This window comes from Cryptomeria japonica, chromosome 8 (genome assembly GCF_030272615.1).
Source record: "Cryptomeria japonica chromosome 8, Sugi_1.0, whole genome shotgun sequence".
NCBI classification, from domain to species: domain Eukaryota; kingdom Viridiplantae; phylum Streptophyta; class Pinopsida; order Cupressales; family Cupressaceae; genus Cryptomeria; species Cryptomeria japonica.
This window is the reverse complement of record NC_081412.1, coordinates 337,745,809-337,765,712: the sequence shown is the minus strand read 5'-3', so window position 1 is coordinate 337,765,712 and position 19,904 is coordinate 337,745,809. Positions and strand designations below refer to the sequence as shown.

The window sequence follows — 19,904 nt, the reverse complement described above, 5'->3', positions numbered from 1 at the left end:
TTAGAGGGAACCGGCCAAATCCGTCTCTTCTTGGTTGAACTTAATCAACCAAGCCATACATATGCATATCAATGTTCAGTATATATACTACCCTAAGGATTATCATAATCCCTCCTTTAGACTAAGGGAGTTTCCTCCCTATAGCCTCCATCATGTAATCACATCTATATTACATTTTGCATTTTATTACTATTTTCCATTCCATAATCCACATTTACATATTCCTAATTTAACATGTATTCCCTAACATATATTCAGAAAAATGCCCATTATCCAATATTCACATCTATTTCTTAACGTATATTCCTACTATTCATTGATATGTATTCATTACTTATGTTTATACATATCTAAGAACTTTTCATTAACATATGTATTCAAATGTTCATTATTTATATTCATTAATATATATATTAAAATATTTATTACTTATATTTATTTACATATATATTCTATGACATCCCTTACCATACTAAACAATTAATCTTGTTCTGATTCATTTATAAATCATTTACGTATTTATTATTTACTAGTTATATGAATTATTACTAATCTCTAAAAGTACTGTATTAATAGTAATTATGATATTAATATTTATTATTATCAATATCCATATTTACAATATTTATATTATTCCTTATTCTAATTTGAATATATATATATATATAACTTATTATATAAATTATTAACATCCCACTGCCTAAAAACATTAGTTATTATAATTCTAGTTGTAAGAGCAGACAGACCTGACATGTGTCAGATCTGGTCTGCCACAATAAGGAAATTAAATGACTGTCATACGTATTGCAGTCTACATAAATATTATTATTAAATTATGCATAATATCATTATCAAACTTCATATATCCAGCATACATATTAAGCACCTCCTTTTTCTTTAAAATGGGATTCGATTCATATTATATCTTGTAATCCAAATGGCTGTATCCCTTAAATGTGTAAAAGACACGTCTTTCCCTAACTGTGTCTCTCCACAATAGATCGCATCTCTTTAATATACAAATGACTATTGTATTCCCTTAATCGGTGTCACCCCCGTTACTGTTTGCAAATATGGATTTGTATATACCGCTCCTTCCTTTAATTATTATATCATAGTCGTTGTTAATATAATTATCATTCCAAGCTATTTATCGTCCCTTTGACCAATCATTGTCTGAATTGCTTAATACATTTTAAGCATAGTCTCTTCCTCCTTTCATGTTATCGCTCCTTTCTTCATATTACCGTATGACGCCCATCACCCAATAGTTTTTGTGTTAATTATTAATTATTAATAATAAACAACGGCGTTTCAACTCCTTTCATTCTTCACGCCTACGTAATGGTATAGCCGAGGGTTGTATTTAAATAATCTCGACTCATTTATATTATATTTTATTATTATTTATATCATTATTATTATATGTATAGATTTATTTTTTATTATTATTTTCCTCTTTGTATTTTAATTGTATTATTATTCATTATAAATTATGTTGATAATATATAGTATTTAAATCATGTTCATAAATAATATTTAATTAATGAATTTTAAATAATCATTCATTGGTAATTATTATATTAATTAATAATAATAATTTCTTCCTTTTGGATCCCTCTCTTTCTCTCTGTATATATATAACGATCCAGGAGGGGACATGACAAACCCTAACTTGCTTCTAGAAGGTTCAAACATTAAATGATTATTGCAAGTTATTAAATTTTGCTTTTAAAATTTTAAATAATCATTAATAATTATTTAAAAGCAATTAAATGGGGCTTATTTATTAAAATATTGCAATTTAAATCCAAAATTAAGCCTCCAGGGGAAAATCGATATAGGTTGGGATTAAAAAATCCCTTTAAAAATCATTAAAATCGTCAAAAATTCCCCACAAGGGAAAATCGATCCATGCTTGGACAAAAATCCATGCATAACTTCATCAAAATGCACACAAAAAACCTCCCAGGGGAAAATCGATATGAGCTTAGACAAAAATCCACTCAACTTGCCAAAAAATACCCCCCAGGGGAAATTCGATATTAGTCTGGACAAAAATCCACACTCAAAACTCACTTAACTTGGAAAAATCACTCCCTGGTGGAAATTCGACCTCAGTCTGGATGAAAATCCAGACTCAAAACTCTTCAAAATATTCCCAGTGGAAAATCGATCCCTGTCTGGATGAAAATCCGGACAAAAATCCTTACAAAATGTTCTCAGGGGAAAATTGATGTCTGTCTGGATAAAAATCCAGACAAAAATCCTCACTTAGTTGTCACAAATATCCTGGTGGAAAATCGACCCAGGCATGGAATCATCCTTAACGTGTTCTGCACTCCAGTCCGCACTCCTGGTGGAAAATCGATGGCAGTCTGGATAAATCCTGACACTTAGCCAAATTTTAGCACTTCCAGGGGAAAATCGACTTGGGTATGGATAAAAAGTGGGGGAAAATAGTAGCCAGTATGGATTTCAAGGGAAACCCATGTGTAGTATGGATTTTGAGTGGGGGAATGGGTTGGGTAGTCTGGAATGTGAGAGGAAAAACGCCTCTAGCATGGAATTTGACCCTTTAACCCTTGGAATAAGGATTTCCCTTAGGATTTTATCATTTTAACCACTCAAAATCACTTAGAAACATTAAATTTAGACTAGACTTAGACTAATTTCCCAAAAATATGAGCAAAATGCTAGGAAAATATTGGAATAAAGTGCGAAACCAACTTAAATAATACCTTAGGAGCGAGAAAACAACTCCAAAAGGTCTGTGAACACCTTGCCACCTTAAAATCACCGATGCGCGTGTTTAAGAACACGTTTAATGCTCAAATGGTTAAACACTTAGACAAAACTTAGGATCATTTAAAATATCAACTTTTGCAACTTGATCCTATAACTTCAAAAAACCCTAGACAGCACTAGGCATGATCAAAACTCTGAGACTCGGGCACGGGAAACGCAAAATTGCCCACTAAGCAGCCAAAACCCTAACCTAACAACGCAGGACGCTGGAAAAGAGGGGGTCCCTGTTAGCAATGGGGTGATGTGTGAAAAGGTCACAACAGAGCCTTACACAGTTGAAAGGATTTTTGGGGTTGTGTGTGTTCTATAGGAGGTTTGTCAGTGGATACTCTAGGCATGCAGCACCCTTGACGGATTTGATGAGAAAGGGGGCTTTCATATGGACTCCTAAGGTGTAGGAGTGTTTTGACAAATTCAAGGAGTTGATGACTTCTTGTCCAGTGTGAGCTTTACCGGATTTCAGCAAACCATTTGAGCTTCATTGTGATGCATCTAGTGAGGGCATTGGAGCGGTGCTTATGCAGGACAAGCACCCGATTGTGTATGAGAGTAGGAAGCTCAGGGGACCTGAAAGGAGCTTCAGTATTTATGATAAGGAAACGTTGGCCATAATGCATGCTTTGGCCAAATTCAAGCAATATTTAGTGGGCAGCAAATTTTGCATTAAAACAGACCATAACAGCCTAAAACATTTCCTGGGGCAGCGAGATCTCAATGACAGGCAGCAGAGATGGGTGAGTAAATTACAGTCATGTGACTTTGATATTACCTATTTCAAGGGGACACAGAATGTTGTAGCAGACGCCTTGTCATGCAGACCCCATTTGAGTTTGATGACAGATATATCGGAGGACTGGAGACATTTGATCTTTGTGGAGTATGCAAAGGATACATGGGCATCAGGATTCATAGATGGATCGGTTCAGGATAGTGATTTCACCCTTGTGAATGAGCTCATCATTTACAAAGGGCATATTTATTTGGTGCCAGGATCAGAGGTGAGGAGGATGGGGTTGAGGATTTATCATGACTCACCGATGGCACGACATCCAAGTTTTTATAAAACCTACCGGCAGATTCGTGAGCGCTTTTCTTGGAAAGGGCTCAAAGTTGAGGTGTTACAGTATGTTAGAGAGTGTCCTACTTGCCAGCAGAATAAACAGGAACACTCTTGTCCAGCCGGTTTACTTCAGCCACTTCCGACTCCTGATAGGAAGTGGGAGTGTTTGTCCATGGATTTCATCACAGGATTGCCGAGAGCCCAAGGCAGAAACTGTATATATGTTGTTATTGATCGGCTTACAAAGTTTGCCCACTTCTTTCCAATCATTGCTACACAAGTGGCAAACTTATTCTTTAGGGAGGTATTCAAGTTGCATGGCTTACCTTGGAGCATTGTCAGCGACAAGGACAGCAGGTTTATGAGTCACTTCTGGTAGGAGTTATTCAAGTTGTGCGGGACAGAGCTCACTCCGAGTACTAGCTACCACTCCCAGACGGATGGACAAACTGAGATAGTCAATAAATGGGTGGAGGAATACCTCAGGAACTACATAGCAGGGCAGCAAAAGGCTTGCGTTAAGTGGATATATTTATGTGAGTATTGTTATAATTCCACTTACCACATGTCTATCCAGATGTCACCCTTCATGGCATTATATGGATATGAGGCACCCAGTTTCATGGATCTGTTGTTATCAGATAGTAGAGTGCCTAGTGCTGGAGACTTATTATAGGAGAGCCAGGACATCGTAAAGGCTCTTAAGGAAAATATCATTAAGGGGCAGAATCAGCAGAAGCAGTCTGCAGATCGGACTGAGCGGACTTTTGAGGTAGGGGATATGGTATATTTGATGCTACAACCTTACTGCCAGTCCACTCTAAAAAAGAGTGGTGTCGAAAAGCTTAAGCCGCGTTACTATGGACCTTTCAGGGTGATCAGGCGAGTTGGAGGGGTGGCTTATGAGTTGGATTTGCCGGCAGAGAGTAGGGTGCATAATATTTTTCATGTGTCATGTCTCAAAAAGGCGTTAGGACACCATATTATTCCTTCTATAGTGCTTCCACCCCTAGATGATGAGGGGAAGTTGGTTTTGGTGCCTAAGGCTATCATTGAGTTCAGAGAGAGGAAGTTCAAGAGACGTACCATCACCGAGTACTTGGTGAAATGGAAGGACATGCCGGTTGAGGATGCTACCTGGGAGAGCGAGGAGATCTTACAGCATCCTGAGTTGAGATTGCTTGAGGACAAGCAATTTCAGGAGGGGCAAACTATCATGTTCCCTTCTAGCTAGAGACTTCAGTCTAGCAGTGGTTTAGCCTATTATTGGACCCTCGTAGGCTAACACAAATGGATAGGGGGTCAGTTTGGGCACAGAAGGAGTTGGTTGTCTAGTGATTTGTCTTCCGCTGAGCTCAGTGCCTTTGATTTGGTATTCAAGGATGTTTTAGACTCCATTTGGTTGAAAATTGCTATTTTTAGCAGTATGTTTTTGTTACATGGGGAATAATTGTACCGACTCCTATTTCAGACGGGGTAGCCAGATTCATAGTATTGATGGAGTTATGAATTTTACAGCGAATTGATATTAATTAAATGGTTAATGATTTAATATTAAGTCCAAATTACTTAATATTAAATCACTTAAGTGAAAGGGTCTTTCATCATTGAAAGGGGGCCACTTTTTATATTAGTTGAACTAGGAAATATTTTTCCATGGACTATAGTTTCAATATTATTAAATGTTAATCATTTAAATGATTAAAATGATGGAAATCGTACCTTTTGGGGAGCTACGCTAAAACCCTAAGTTAGGCGTTAAAAGGAGGGAGAGAGACTTTGTTGAGGAGGATATTGATTATTGACAACCTTGAATTGATTTTTGCTCTTGCTTGGAGACCAAGGGTTTCTACTTGCAGCCGCCATTGGAGAACAAAGATTCTTCTCTGTGCTTCCATCTGAACTGGTGAAATACCCAGCGAACTTGGAATATTGGAGGGTTCTATATTGGGACTCTATTTGTGCTTCAGTTGGAGAAATTTGGTGAAGATTGGATTAGATAGTGAAGGGATTATAATGCAGAATCAGAGAGAAGGGTTACAGCAGAGGAGCAGCAGTATTTAGGACAGCCACAACAAGTATTTGCAGGCCTCATCAAACTTGGCGCAAATTCCAAGAAATTGCGATTTTATTATAAGGGTTTCAAAAATTGTAAAATCCAAAGGAGGATGGGGATCTATGGTTTCTGGGCAACGAATTTGTGACGCAATTTCATAGCAATAAATCTACTGGCTGTTGGGAGGAAAAATCAGGTTCTTTCTTGTTTTTTTTCCAGCATTGTTTATATTGTGAAGTTACTTGGTAGAGATCAGATTTCTTCCTTGTTATTTTATTTAAATTTATGTTTAAAAATTATTCAAAAACAATCACACAAAAAAGAACAGCAACAGAACCTTCAAGGGTTCTTACAGTATATACCTTGTGTATGCTCTGTATTTTAAAGTGCATGCTCTGTGTCTGCACAAATGTATATGTTGTGTATGCTCAGTGTCTTCATGCATCCATATGTATACTTCATGTTTTCGCATGCATGCTAAATGCTATTTGTAATTCTCTTATGGGAAAGGTCCTAAAGAGTAAGAGATGGGTTGCGAGGGGCTCATAAGTGACCCAAAAGCGGGTACTTACAATTGAGGAGTCAAGTCACCCCTTACATCTTCCCCCAAATCCTGCAAGAGGAAATGCGTAAAGATTGATAGCATGAAACCCGTCTTGTGTTGTGGGCTTGAGATGCAACAAAGTATTGACATTCTCCCCCCAATTTAACAAGTCCTGTGTTGTGGGCTTGAGATGAAATAGAGTTTTGACATTCTCCCCCCAACTTCACAAGTCTTGTGTTATGGGCTTGAGAAGCAATAGAGTTTGACATTCTCCCTCCAACTTCACCAGATGGCAAGTGCTTAGGGAAATGAGGATTCTCTTTGGGCAATCTCCGTTTAAGGAAAATACTGGCAGCTTTGGAGCAGCTAGTCTCACATGAAAATGGGTTATCATCAGGAGTTCACGGGAGACTACAGCCCTTGTTAGTCTTTTCTGAAAGCTTATAGTTGTGAATTTTGTGTACGGGCCCACAGATACAGGTGTGGAATACACAGATGCAATCAAGACAGTAGCAAGTAGTTCAACAGCGCCAACAGTGAATGGTGAATGTTATTGGCAAAATCTATATAAGTCCAGCGCCTTCCAACACAGACTTATATCCTTAGCTTTGTCGACTGGAAACTCTATTCACAGGAAGAAGCAAATGAAAGGTCTGATAGATTTTATTCCCATGTCTATGTATAAATCTGGAGATGTTGAACTGATTCACTAAGAGCAAGCCTGCTATTTGAAATTCTGTTTCTGCTCAAGAGTTTTTTACTGTTGCTGTTAAATTGATGCCTCAATCATTCTTGTTTGCAAATATCATTAAAACTCTGTCATTCTATGTTAACTGTTTGCTGGAATTACAAGTTTAAACTTGTCAAAATCAGTTAAGGCAATTTCACTACAACAGTTTTCAATCAATTTTCAGTCATCCAAAAAAGTAAAAACAATAAACAACACGCCTAGCATAGAAGTCTTCCCAATTTTTGTTCAAGCTGCCTAAGGTATGAAGGTGGATATATTTCAAGGCTTCTAAGATATTAAGTTACACATTTTTCTCAAAAAACAGCACCTAAGATTTTGTAAATAACTTTTTGCAATTTTTTGGTAAATGATTGTTCTAAGGGTAGATTTCCATGGTCATCTTTGATAAGGTCTTTGGTTTCAAATCACTAATTATTGCAAATTTTTGAGTTGGCTAGTACTTGTAAGTACATTTTCAGTAATAAACCATATTCAAGTCAGCAACACTGTTTGGTGATTCGTCAATGGTTGTTGGGTTACTTGTCAATGGTCATCAGGTGATTTGTCAATTTCAATCACTAAGAGGAGCATCAATTTTTCAGAATGGTTATTTTTTGCCGTTGTTATTATTGGACAGCTACTTTTAGATGATCTTTTGGAAGGTTCATTTTTGAGATTTTATATTTTTTGCAGAAAGCTATTTGAAGATTTATTGTCTTTTAGATTATACAAATTTTCAAACAACCTTGTATTTAGAACTTGCTTTTGCTTGCAAACAAACTATTTTTTAGGCATAGGAAATAAAGTAGTAAACACTTATTTATAAATTACATCAATGAAGGATCTAAAACATTGTAAAGCCTTATGAATAAGCGTTTTATGCACTCAGATAGCTAATAGTAATTCATGTCTACTTGCTTCTAAAATTGTTGTTCAAGCCCACTTATGTGATGTTGTGATATTGTGATTTTATGAGTCAAACAGTGTTGAAAGTTATTGCAAGTTTTGTATTGAAGTAAATTCATTATTTTGAGTTTTATGGCTTTAAATAAAAATCATTATATCTGATTCATAGCATCTTGTGTATGTTTAATCCAATTCAATTCTTGTGTTGTACATATGCTATTTAGTCTCTGTATTTAGCAAGATAGTGTGAATACTTGTTAGTTGTTTAGATTGTTTGCTTTCAAGATTAAATACTTTAAAATCCTACCTTGTATATAAGTGTCGATAAGCCTTGTGCTCTACTTGAAGTTGACAAGCTGTTTCTGTTGGTTAGAGTTCTAGGGTTTTAGGTTTTTTTTCTACAAAGGAGCTTCACCTTCCAATTTGAGAATAAAGGAATATAATTACACACTATTTCATCTTGTCTTCTCCTGAAAGAGTCAAATTAAACTGCTGGCAGTTTTTGGTACCCACTATGGTGCACAAGAAAAATCAGTTGTTCACCTATTGTAGCAAATGATCATCTGTGATGGAAATGCTAATGTGCTTCATCCTAACTTGAATTGGATTGAACAAGATCAAGAGGATATTTTGGACAGCTTAAGCCATTTTATTTTTTATTTCTTGAAATCCCAGCATATTGGTGAGCAGATACTGCTATTTTAGACAAAGAAGAAATAAAAGTAGATATTACAACAGGAATACCAGTCCCATTTCATTCTACCCTAATTGGAATTAAAGATTTCTAGAGGAGAGTGCAGCTTGTAAGGAAAAGGGAGAGTGCTGCATATTAAAGTTTGACAATTTTAGCTCTCAAAAGGGTATACATCATCAATAACTAAGTATTGCTCCCACTCGCCAACAAAATGGAGTTGCCGAAAGAAATGAGATGATGAGATGCATGTTGGAAGGCATGAACAAATGCTATTGGGCCTAAGCAATGAATACAATAATGTATTTACTCAACAAAGCACCGACAAAACATTTGAGCGGTGTTGCTCCTAAAGAAGCATGGTCAAAATAAAAGGCAAGTTAATCACCACAAAATATTTGGGAGCACATCCTACGTCTTCATTCTGACGAAGCAAAAGAATCTTGAGGAAAGATATGAGAAGTGTATATATGCAAAATATGGTCTTTGTTGAAGGTACAGATACAATGCCATGGACAATTCTAGCTTGAATATTTTTGGATTAGACTATGTAAACATTTTTCTTCATCAAAGTTTCAGATCACACTCCACGATCCATAATTTTCTCTTCTCTTGCTATCTCATCCTAATGATGGTACATGGAGTGTGATCCAAAATGTTAATGAAGAAAAAGTTTACAAAACCTACTCCAGATATATTCAAACCAATATTATGGATTGTGGAAATTTTATGTCTCTCTTTGGCAATTCTTCCTAAAGAAGATGACCAATGAAACAGTAAAAAATACAAGGAAGAAGAAGAGGAAGTAGATAGTGATCTTGAAAAAAGGTTAGTTCCAACCAGAAAGCAATCTACAGGAGGGGGGAATATTCAGATTATAAACACCAAATACTGAAACTTTGACAACTCATCACTCAACAACAGCACAAAGACCAACTTGGAAGGTGCAAGAAAATGTGGAGCATCAAAAAACGTCATCCCAAGAATAAGTAACTCTAGCATTAATGAGTTATGTGGTTCATTCCTCATAATCCAATTCTATCAACAAGGCTTTTCATTCAAAAGAATGGACTAAGCAATGCATGATCAAACTTGGGTGCTTGTCATTCTGCCATCTAGGAAGAAACCCCCCTCACACAAAATAAAAGAAAGATGTCACCATTAATAAACACAAAACTCCTTTGGTTGCAAAAATTTACATCAACAAGAAGGAATTGACTATAAAGAGACTTCAGTCCCAACAGCTAAGATAATAAGACATTATGTAACAACCACTAAACTTAAATAAAGAAAACAGAGAACTAACTTATCATTAAATAAATGAATTAACAACTATCATCAACTTCAGCTGAAAATGATCAATAACTAACTGCCTGCTTTTCATCTGAAAATGAAAACTAACTTATTCAACTGAAAGTAGTTAAACTACAAGAGCAGTTAAGAAATAATCTTCATATGCTTAAAACAAGAAAGAGCTTCAATAAATAATTTTTCTCTATCAAAGAAATAGATAAGAGTTCAGAGAATGTAACTCATTAAGCTTCCTTCTGATAACTTGTACAAACCTCGACATAATCGAGGAGAGGGAGAGCATCATCAAGGGCTTTTCCACCCAACCATGGACCTGATAGTCTCTCGTGCCTCTTTCAATTGTAAGGGCCCGACCCTTTGCGAGGGTAGCAGACTAAGGATTAGACCTAATTGCAACTTTGCCATCTGAGCCTGGTGTTTAGAACCTACACGTAACTAGTCTGTCACACACTATAGGTACCTCCTAACTAATATTACCATCTGACTCAACAGTGTATCTAGTTCATGTGAACTGATGGTCGCGTGCTAAATGCAACGCCACCTTGGCCAAGATTTCATTAAAAGTGCACAAAAGTGTTGTTAGACTTCACCCTTGCTCAACTTGTTCATACTAGAGTACAACTAACTCACAAATCATACAAGTTCAACTAACCCACTAGACTCTTATCCAATAGTCTTATGTCTATCTGTAAAAGCTTCTGGAAGCGATTGTGTGCAAGTTTTTGATCAACGTTTCGGATCACACTCCGTGATCCATCATCAAGATGAATGAGAGCGCTTTCATCCTCATGATGGATCACGGAGTGTGATCCGAAATGTTGATCAAAAACTCGCACACAATCGCTTCCAGAAGCTCTTACAGATAATCTATGGATTGTGAATATCTCATTTCATCAAGTCTTATGTCTACTAACATTAATGACCATAACAACCTTCTTGATATTATGGCATTAACGACCATAACAACCTTCTTGATATTATGGCATTAACCAACCACACAATAATTGTAACCCATATAAAACTGACCCGAGGGTAGATCCAAACAATTCATCATTAACCTCAAGATCAACTACTCAAGTTAACACATGACCTTATGTAATAGTCTTAAAAGATTCAGATATTCATACATGTATTTCACTGAGATTCTTTTCTACATAAATGTCGATAATATTCCATAACAGTCTGCGTTATGTTGTTTAGTACATCTATTTTTCATTTGCTGAATTATAAGATCATAACTGATTCAACTGTACTGAATATTGGATTCTTATAGCATGAGTAACTATTTGTTTATATTAAATCAAATAAATGACCTTACTTAATCTACTGATTAGATTCACAAGAATGTTGTTCAACATACCATGGCACAAGTACACAAACGACCTTTTTCTTATGCATTATACATCAGCTACTCAAGACAGAATATACACAGCTATGCAAGACAGAATAATCACAGCTATGCATGATAGTATGTTCACCGCTAACAAAGAAAGATACTTTTCGATTCTTTTCGATTTTTCTTTTAATGAGTAATATTTTCACTATCAAATAGTAATACACAATTAATCTATGCATTTCAATCAGATATGAAATAGATACATGCCTCATGAGGTGATGAGACGAGGAAGGAAATGCCCCACGAATGCAATGCAAGGCTACGATAGAAGAGAGTTTGGAACAATCTTTGTTTCCTCCTATTCCGACTACCAAATGTTGAATACTATGATAAGAAAATAGCAGAATGAATGTGGATTCTTCCACTAAGATTATGCAGATGTTTTCTTGCTGTTCAAGAAAAATGATGAAAAGAAAAGCACACTTTCGAAGGCCATGAGCTCTTTTAAAAAAACTGATGCAATGTTTTACGATCACAAGAAAAGTAAAACGTAGAGGCAAGAAGCTGCACTCCCATGAGGTGGTAGCAAGGTGAAAACGCCTCTCACAAAAGAATATATCAAATGCAAGGCCTCACAAAATATTAAATCAAAGCAAGGCATCAGTTAAGACTGCCTATTATGAAATGAAATTAATCCATTATTAAGATATTATTATTATCTCCCTCAAAATATATATATATATATATATATATATATATATATATATATATATATATATATATATACCCTCATTATGAGCCATATATTATACATATATCTATATGCGTGTGTGTATGTATATTCATACATCTTCCATAATTGGCCGATACATATATTCATATACATATGTTATATGTACTCATAACTGAACATGCATCTATGTATTAATTGATAAGATTATTTGTTGAAAATAATTTTGATTCATTTTATATCTTAATATAATTATTAACCCAAAGATCAACAAACATACACTATTAACCTAAGTGACACCCGAAAGACAAACTACCAACTAACTGACAAGGTGAGACAACCACCCACCCTAACTGCCAAGGTCACAACTAATTTCTAACAACTTAAGACTCAGGCTCGTTGGTAGGTTTGGTCTCTTCCAAAGTCTGGAATCCTCATCCTCTCCTTGATGATACTCTCCCTCCCTCCTGAGGGTGTAGCTTATCCTGCATCCACTTGGTTACATAAAAATAGTTAGACCAATCTTATCATGTCTTTCTATCAGTTTATACTTAATATTTCTCAAACACATAAGAAAGCAATAAAATATAAATGTTCGGCATACACTCATTTGCATTATTCAAAATTAAAACCATTATTTGAAAGAGGAATGTAACACATAAGACTTGTTTTCTCATTTGCAACACAATTTAGACGGCATATTCATCAAATGGATGTGAAAAGTGCATTTCTAAATGGGGTTCTTTATAATAAAGTGTACATGAAACAACCCAAGGATCCACACTTCAAAGAAATGAACAGAAAGTGTGTCCATTGATAAAGCACCTCATACACCAAAATTAATGAACACTTCCATATGCACAATTTGTGTCGAGTCTTTTCGATTACAACTTGTGCATACAAAGAGAACATGGAGGGATTGTCATCTTGATCATATATGTTGATGACCTTGTCATCACCCCACGAATGAAGCATTGGATTCAACTATGATAAAGGATTTGCATAGTCTTTCAAGATGACAAGACATCAGATTACTGCACCATTGTCTTAGGTAAAGAATCGTATTTCGTTTTCCAAACAAAAAAATGCCAAGGAATTGATTGAAAATTTCAGAATGACCAATTGCAAAACAATTACAAGATCAGTGGAACTTCAGTTACAACTTTCCAAATGTGATACATCAGAAAAAGGTAAATGAACCCCTTTATAGACAACCGATTGTGAGCTTTATATCTTCACAAATACTCAACCAGATCTAAGCTATTATGTGAATTTATCTCTTTAGGCTCTTGACAGAGCCTAAACAAACACACTGGAAGGCAAGGCTACAAAAAGAGTTTTGAGATATGTGCTTGATACTTTGTGCTTTGGACTAGAGTACAAGATTAATGACAACTTATGCTTAACTAGTTACTCACATTCAGATTGGAGAAAGGCAAACTATTGGTTATGTTTATGGCATGGGCTCAAGAACGGTTGGAAGAAGTACTTTCACTGAACGGGGTACTAGGAAGCACAAAAAGCATAGCAAGTCGGCTTTGTAGATTCTTGGAGATATGGGTTCGCCTTCTGAGTAGCCAACAACAATGTATTGCAATAATAAGTGTTTTACGGATGGTGAAGAATATCATCGTGAATGAGTGATCCAAACACATCGAGGTTCATTGCCGCTAAACCATAAAGAAGGTGCAAAACAATCAAGTGTAGATGCAGTTCGTCCCCGCTCCAGATCACATTGTGGATAGATTTGCAAAGTCGTTGTCTTCTATGAAATTTATACGGTTCCGGACTTGACTCTTTGTAACTAACAATGTACAAAATTTAGATATTCACAAGGTCTAAAATAATTAGAATGTCTAATTACTAATTTGTTTGTAGTCAGTTGGGTACAGGTTGTTAATTTAAACCACACTAACGAACTTGCGACTATTATAAATTAAACCTCTAAAATTCGAAGTAAAGTACTCTCAATTACCAAGGTAAATGTTTCAAATCTCCAAAGCGCCTATATTTATAGCTTTTGTCCATCATCTCATGGGAAGATAAGATAGAGCGTGTGAAGCTTGTACACTTACCCATGGAGGATAGGGAGCTAGAGGTATGGTTTTAGGCTCGACCAGCAATGGGTCTTCTTTTTGTTCTTTCGAAAAAACAACTCCCAGATACCCCTTCCAAATGCTCCAATGTGCTCCACCACTGTCCAATTGTTTGCTGGTGTTTACATAGGCTTCGCAATCCTGTATGTGGGGTGCCTTAGGCACTTGTCCAACCGCCTTAGAAAAGGATGAACTCTTATTCTTTAGATTGACATAATGTGCTTCCCACATAGACTGTAATAACTCTATCTTCTTCTCTTCCCGTCTGCCTTGCTCATCCTGTGGCCCTGTCATTACAGATTCACTCCTCATCCACAAATTTGACTCTGCAAGTGTGATTTGGGTAAGGAAATGAAGCAGAAATTGAGGTGGAATGCACTGTGCAGAGTAATTGAAAAAGAAAGCAGCAATTGAGTACCATTGTGTTTGTCTTTGTGTGAGTATAATGAAAAGGTAGAGGTGGTGAAAGCAAATAACAGGTAAGAGAGGCAGAAACCGCAGAAGAAGGCCAAGGCAGGTGCATTGCAGCAACAACTGCCCTTAGCCCTCTCTCTTTCCCTCCCTGAATTCGCTCGTTCTACTCCGCTGGCTTTAAATTTTTGAGACCCCAGTCGCTCCATCGTCCTCCCCTCTCGACCGCATTCATTTCCTGCTGGTCTTTGCCGGAATAAAGCTGGATATTATGCTCTCTCGGGATCCCACTTCACACCCGGAACTTTCTCCTACTCTACTGTTCCTTTACAGCTTGGCTTGTAGTCTTTAAGTAAATGTTAAAGCAGCACATATGCGTTAATAATCAATTCATCGTTACAAATTCCAACAACAAAGAGTGGGTCGCATAGGCACGTCAACAATATTAAACACGGAAATAAAAGCAGCAAATAATCAATGAATACGTTAGAAAAAGTGGGTCGCACATTAACAATATTGAACATTAATAACAATAATAATAATATATTAAATCATTAAAAAATATGGACATACATAACAAATTATAGATAGCATTCTAATTTAAAATTATATTTTAAGATTAAATTTATAATGATAAATTTTAATAAATGGTTGATTGTTATGATTTTCAAGACAATGATTAGTATTAGATCAAAAGAAAGGACATGATTATTATTTGTGTGAAGAAAGACTCAAATCTTTAGAAACATAAAAAATGAATACATTATTGAAAATAATTATTTTATTAAAATTAAATTATTTGACGGTTTAAGAGATGAATATGACTAGCATCATAATTTGTAAAACATAGTAATATTTTATTCAAATTAAAAAATGATGGTAATTTAATGCTTTATATGTCATGTTGCAATGTTACTAGCTTAATACGCGACGAGATATCAAAGGCCTATCTACTCTCAATAACAATTTAAGTATAGGTGCTTCTCTTGATGTATTTTAGATAAATGTATTTGAGAAATCTAAACTAGTTATGATTTATTTTAGGTTGAATTTGTATTTTTAGAATTGATCTATTTATATTGAGAAAATGGGCTATGTTTGTAATTAATTTGTTTTCATATTTAAATTTATATTTCAAAAATATAGTGTTGATGAACATATAAAGAATTTGTTAACTAACATATATATAACTTAAATAAATGTATATATATGGTTATTGAGGTGTCTATTATGTAAATCCAATTTGTAATGTATTTAAGTAGAATGTCTATTGGTGTATTTTGGTGCACTCACCCACCCTAAATTTGAAAACCTCGATCTATCATACTAAATCATTAAACGTAGCTAATAAAATGAAACTAAAACATTTTTTTTTACCACTAGGAGACACAATAAATGCTTTAACGAGCTTGAGGAAAATCAAGCTCATGGTTGATAGCATGTGGATGGCCCATGGTGTGGATTAGAAGACCCCAACTTCTCCATGAAATTTCATCATTGTTTTGGGCTTTCTCATACTCTAGTCACTTCTCAACCTTGGGCCAATAATTAATATGAATTATCATAGACTAAATCCCAACAACTATTGACCCCTCTTAAAGAGCATAGACTAAATCACTTCTCGATGTTTTTAATTTCATGTTTTCTCAATGTTTTTAAATTTTATGTTTTCTTTTCAATGTTTATGTATGATTTTTTTAGGACCCTCTATATGTTTTTAAGGATTTTTTTACGACTTTTTCCAATTTTTAAGGGATTTATTCAGGACTTTTTCCACTTTTAAGGGATTTTTCAGGACTTTTTCCACTTTTTAGGGATTTTTTCAGATATGCCCCCAATATGAAGACTTGTTATGATATGATGATCAACTAAAGACATAATGAAATTTTTGACATGAAACTATGCTTGTGCAATATGCCAAATGAAAACGCATTCTTCTTTTTGAACAAGGGGGATTACATTCATCTACCACTTTGTAATACACCTGTTGGATTAAAGGTACAAAACATTTCAGAGATAGGGGTTATTCTATTCTCAAGAACACTTGGACCATCCAAATTAACACACAAAGTGACTAGGATTTGTAAATGGAGACGCAGAAAAAAATTTCGCTAATTCTCAAAACTTTGGGTCTTTCTTTCCTATGTATGTGCATTTGAATTTATTCCAACTCTTAGATCATTAGAGACCCTTGGAAACCTATAATACTAGCTATGTGAGTTATTTTGAATTCAAAAGCATCCTGGATGGAGCCTTGATACTAGAAGACATCCATAGCCCTGACAAGATTATCACTATAATCTCTCGAATATTGCTCCATTGCCAGCATGTGTCCATAGCCCCGATGGAGTTACTCGCATGTTCCCGTAGCCAAGATTTTAATGCACTTTTATGCATGATATTTCAGTTATATTTATTTTTTCTTTTGCCTTTGTATTTTGATATGTAAATTAGGCATAGCTCTTTTTCTTTCTTTTTACTCTTGCCTTGGCTTGTAAGTAATGAAACCTACATGGGTGTGATAATTACAACGACGCTGAAGTAGAATTTTGGATTTTTCACTAGCCATGGTATCTATAATGATTTTAGAGAAAATGATTAATGTGTAAGATATAGCAATTGATTGAATTAGGCAACAAGGCACAACAACGAAAATTATACCCAAACATAGACAAAGCCCAACCACAAGATGGTGTTGAAAGTGAGTGACCTTAGGTTTTGAAATCTTACTGAATGATTATCTAAGAAATGAGATGACCTTTGCTTTGTTCATGTGCAAATAGGTGATCGACTAAGATAATCACCTTGTTTTATTGATGTAGCTACATGTGAATGTGATGCAATGTGTAAGCAAATTAAATGAATATGCAACTATGATGCTACTTGCAAGAAATTATATGCAATGCGGTGCAATGGAAATGATATGCAAATGCAGTGAAAATGAAACCTAAACTGCCCAGCCATTAGATGTAGTATCTTTTAAGTGAATGTTATTCATGGACCCGGGAGTGGATCTCCCTCCATGGTGGTTAAATTATAAGCACCGTTACCAACTACTCTTGTTATTATAAAAGGACCCAACTAGCTAGGTTTGAATTTACCTACTCGTTCTCGTTGTGCTAGATTTCTTTAGTTTTCTTTAAGAACTAGATCTCCTACTTCAAATTTTATTGGTCTTACCCTCTTGTTGTAGCTCCTTTTCAGTCTATTTTGGTAGCCTTGTAAGTGATTAAGTGTGCTTTATCGCTTCTCATCTAGCAGTTCTAACTTTTGTAGTCTTGCAACTTTGTAGTCTTCCTCTAATATGATGTGTTTCAATGAGACTCTTAGTGATGGTAATTCTACCTCAATAGGAAAAAATTATTTAGAATCATAAACCAAATGGTATGGTGCCACGCCTATAGTTGTGCACACACGTATTTTGTAGGCCCAGAGTGTAGGATTTAACTTTAGGTGCTAGTCTCGTCCTACTTCATTGACAACTTTCTTCAAGATTTTCAGTATTGTTTGTCTCACTCAAAATGGTTAGTATTGGATTAGTAATCATTATAAACTAAAACCATTCATAATGATATATCAAGAAAGATTAAAACAAGAGAATTATGAGAAACAAAATAACATAAATAGAATATACTCATGAAGCTCCCATTGCTCGTAACTCTTTCTTGTCCTCCTCGTCTCCACGAACTTTGCTAGCTCCAAAGTTGACTAATGGAGAGTGGGAGAGAGAAATGGGGTAAGTGTGGAACTCTCTCTAACTAGCATAGCAGCATAAAAATAGATAAGTGGATGTGGATGAAATATGGATTTGGCTTTGAAATTAAAATGGCATTGTGATAGTGCTATGATGAGTAGATATAAGGCCAACATGAGTATGTATGAAAAAAGTGGATGTTTAGAGATAGATGAGAGAAGGGCTTAAGTTATAGAGTTTGGGGCATGTAAATGAGTGATCAAGATTAAAGATTGATCAAGGGCTTAAATTGAAGGAAAGAGGAGAGGACAAGTGGGAGATCCAAGAGATTTAGCCATAAAGACATCCTTTGACTCAACACTCCTCAAGGATATGGGGAAAAAGGACAAAGACCATTGGGAAGACAAATAATAAATAAAAAATTCCCTGGGAAGGAAAATAGGAATTAAAAATTCCTTGGGAAGAGAGGTATTGGGAAAATAAAGGAATAGACAAAAGTGGGTAGCTTTTAAGGTTATGCAAATGATTAGTGAGGGTGATTAGGTTAGGTAATGAGGGGTTATAGTGCAAGTGGACAAGTTAGGAGGATGTGATGACTGGAGAATTTTAAATTGAGAGAAATGATAATGGTGGTTAAGCCTATATTAATTAGGCTAAATGATAGATATCACGAGGAAGATTTGTACGAACTTTAACTAATTGGGATTAGAAGGAAGGTTGAAATGTTGACCAAGTTTTAGTTTGATTTATTGAAATAAATCAATCTTTAGGATAAATGAGAAATGTATAATTAATTAATAAATTAATTATATATGTGGAAAGAGATAATAAATTAAATGTAATTTAATTAATTAATCATATTAATAGGATAAAACGATTACTTAAATTAATCAAGGGATAAAGGGATAATTAATTAAATATTAATTTAATCAATTTTATGTGTCTACATTGTTTTATTGGTTGCCTATGCTTGACCATTAATTTGTAGGTAATAGGGAATTGAAAATCGTTGTTGGATTTGAAATTGGTCACAATGTTCACACACCTCTTGATTCTTGAATGGGCGCCCATTATTAGTAACTATGCACATTGGGACTCCATATCGGAAAATGATATAATTGAGCATGAATTTTGCTATCTGCTTACCAGTGGTATAAGTGAGAGGGATTTGCCTTGATCCACTTGGTAAAATAATCGATGGCTATTAGAATGAACTTGTGTCCATTAGTAGAGGTAGGATTGATTTTCCCTACAAGATCTAGTCCCCACTATGAGAACGGACATGGTGATGTAATCAGTCGAAGACCCTGAGTAGGTGCGTGAATCAAATTTTCATATACTTGGCACTATCTGCACTTTTGTACATATTTATAAGCATCTTTCTCCATGGTCAACTAATAATATCCGGTCCTCAACAGTTTCTTTGCTAATGTAGGGCCACGAGAATGAGAATCACAAATCCCATCATGTACCTCTTTTAAGGATAATTGCACTTCTTTAGAATTGAGACATCGAAGAAGGGTTCCATCTA

General features: G+C 35.2%; 1 protein-coding gene across 2 annotated transcripts in view; it reads right to left on the bottom strand.

The window, feature by feature from the left end:
* LOC131079044 (uncharacterized) overlaps window positions 1–15,115 on the bottom strand; it is a 171,900-nt gene extending 156,785 nt beyond the window's left edge. The window contains exons 1-2 of one of the 2 annotated variants that reach the window (XM_058016924.2): window positions 14,687–15,115; window positions 14,248–14,594 (exon numbers count right to left, since the gene is read on the bottom strand). In XM_058016924.2, coding sequence (XP_057872907.1) covers window positions 14,248–14,594; window positions 14,687–14,888 — 549 coding nt within the window. In that variant the 5' untranslated portion in view covers window positions 14,889–15,115. The remainder of the gene's footprint in view (window positions 1–14,247; window positions 14,595–14,686) is intronic. The other variant, XM_058016932.2, reaches the window with a different exon arrangement.
* Between the last annotated feature and the right edge of the window lie 4,789 nt (window positions 15,116–19,904).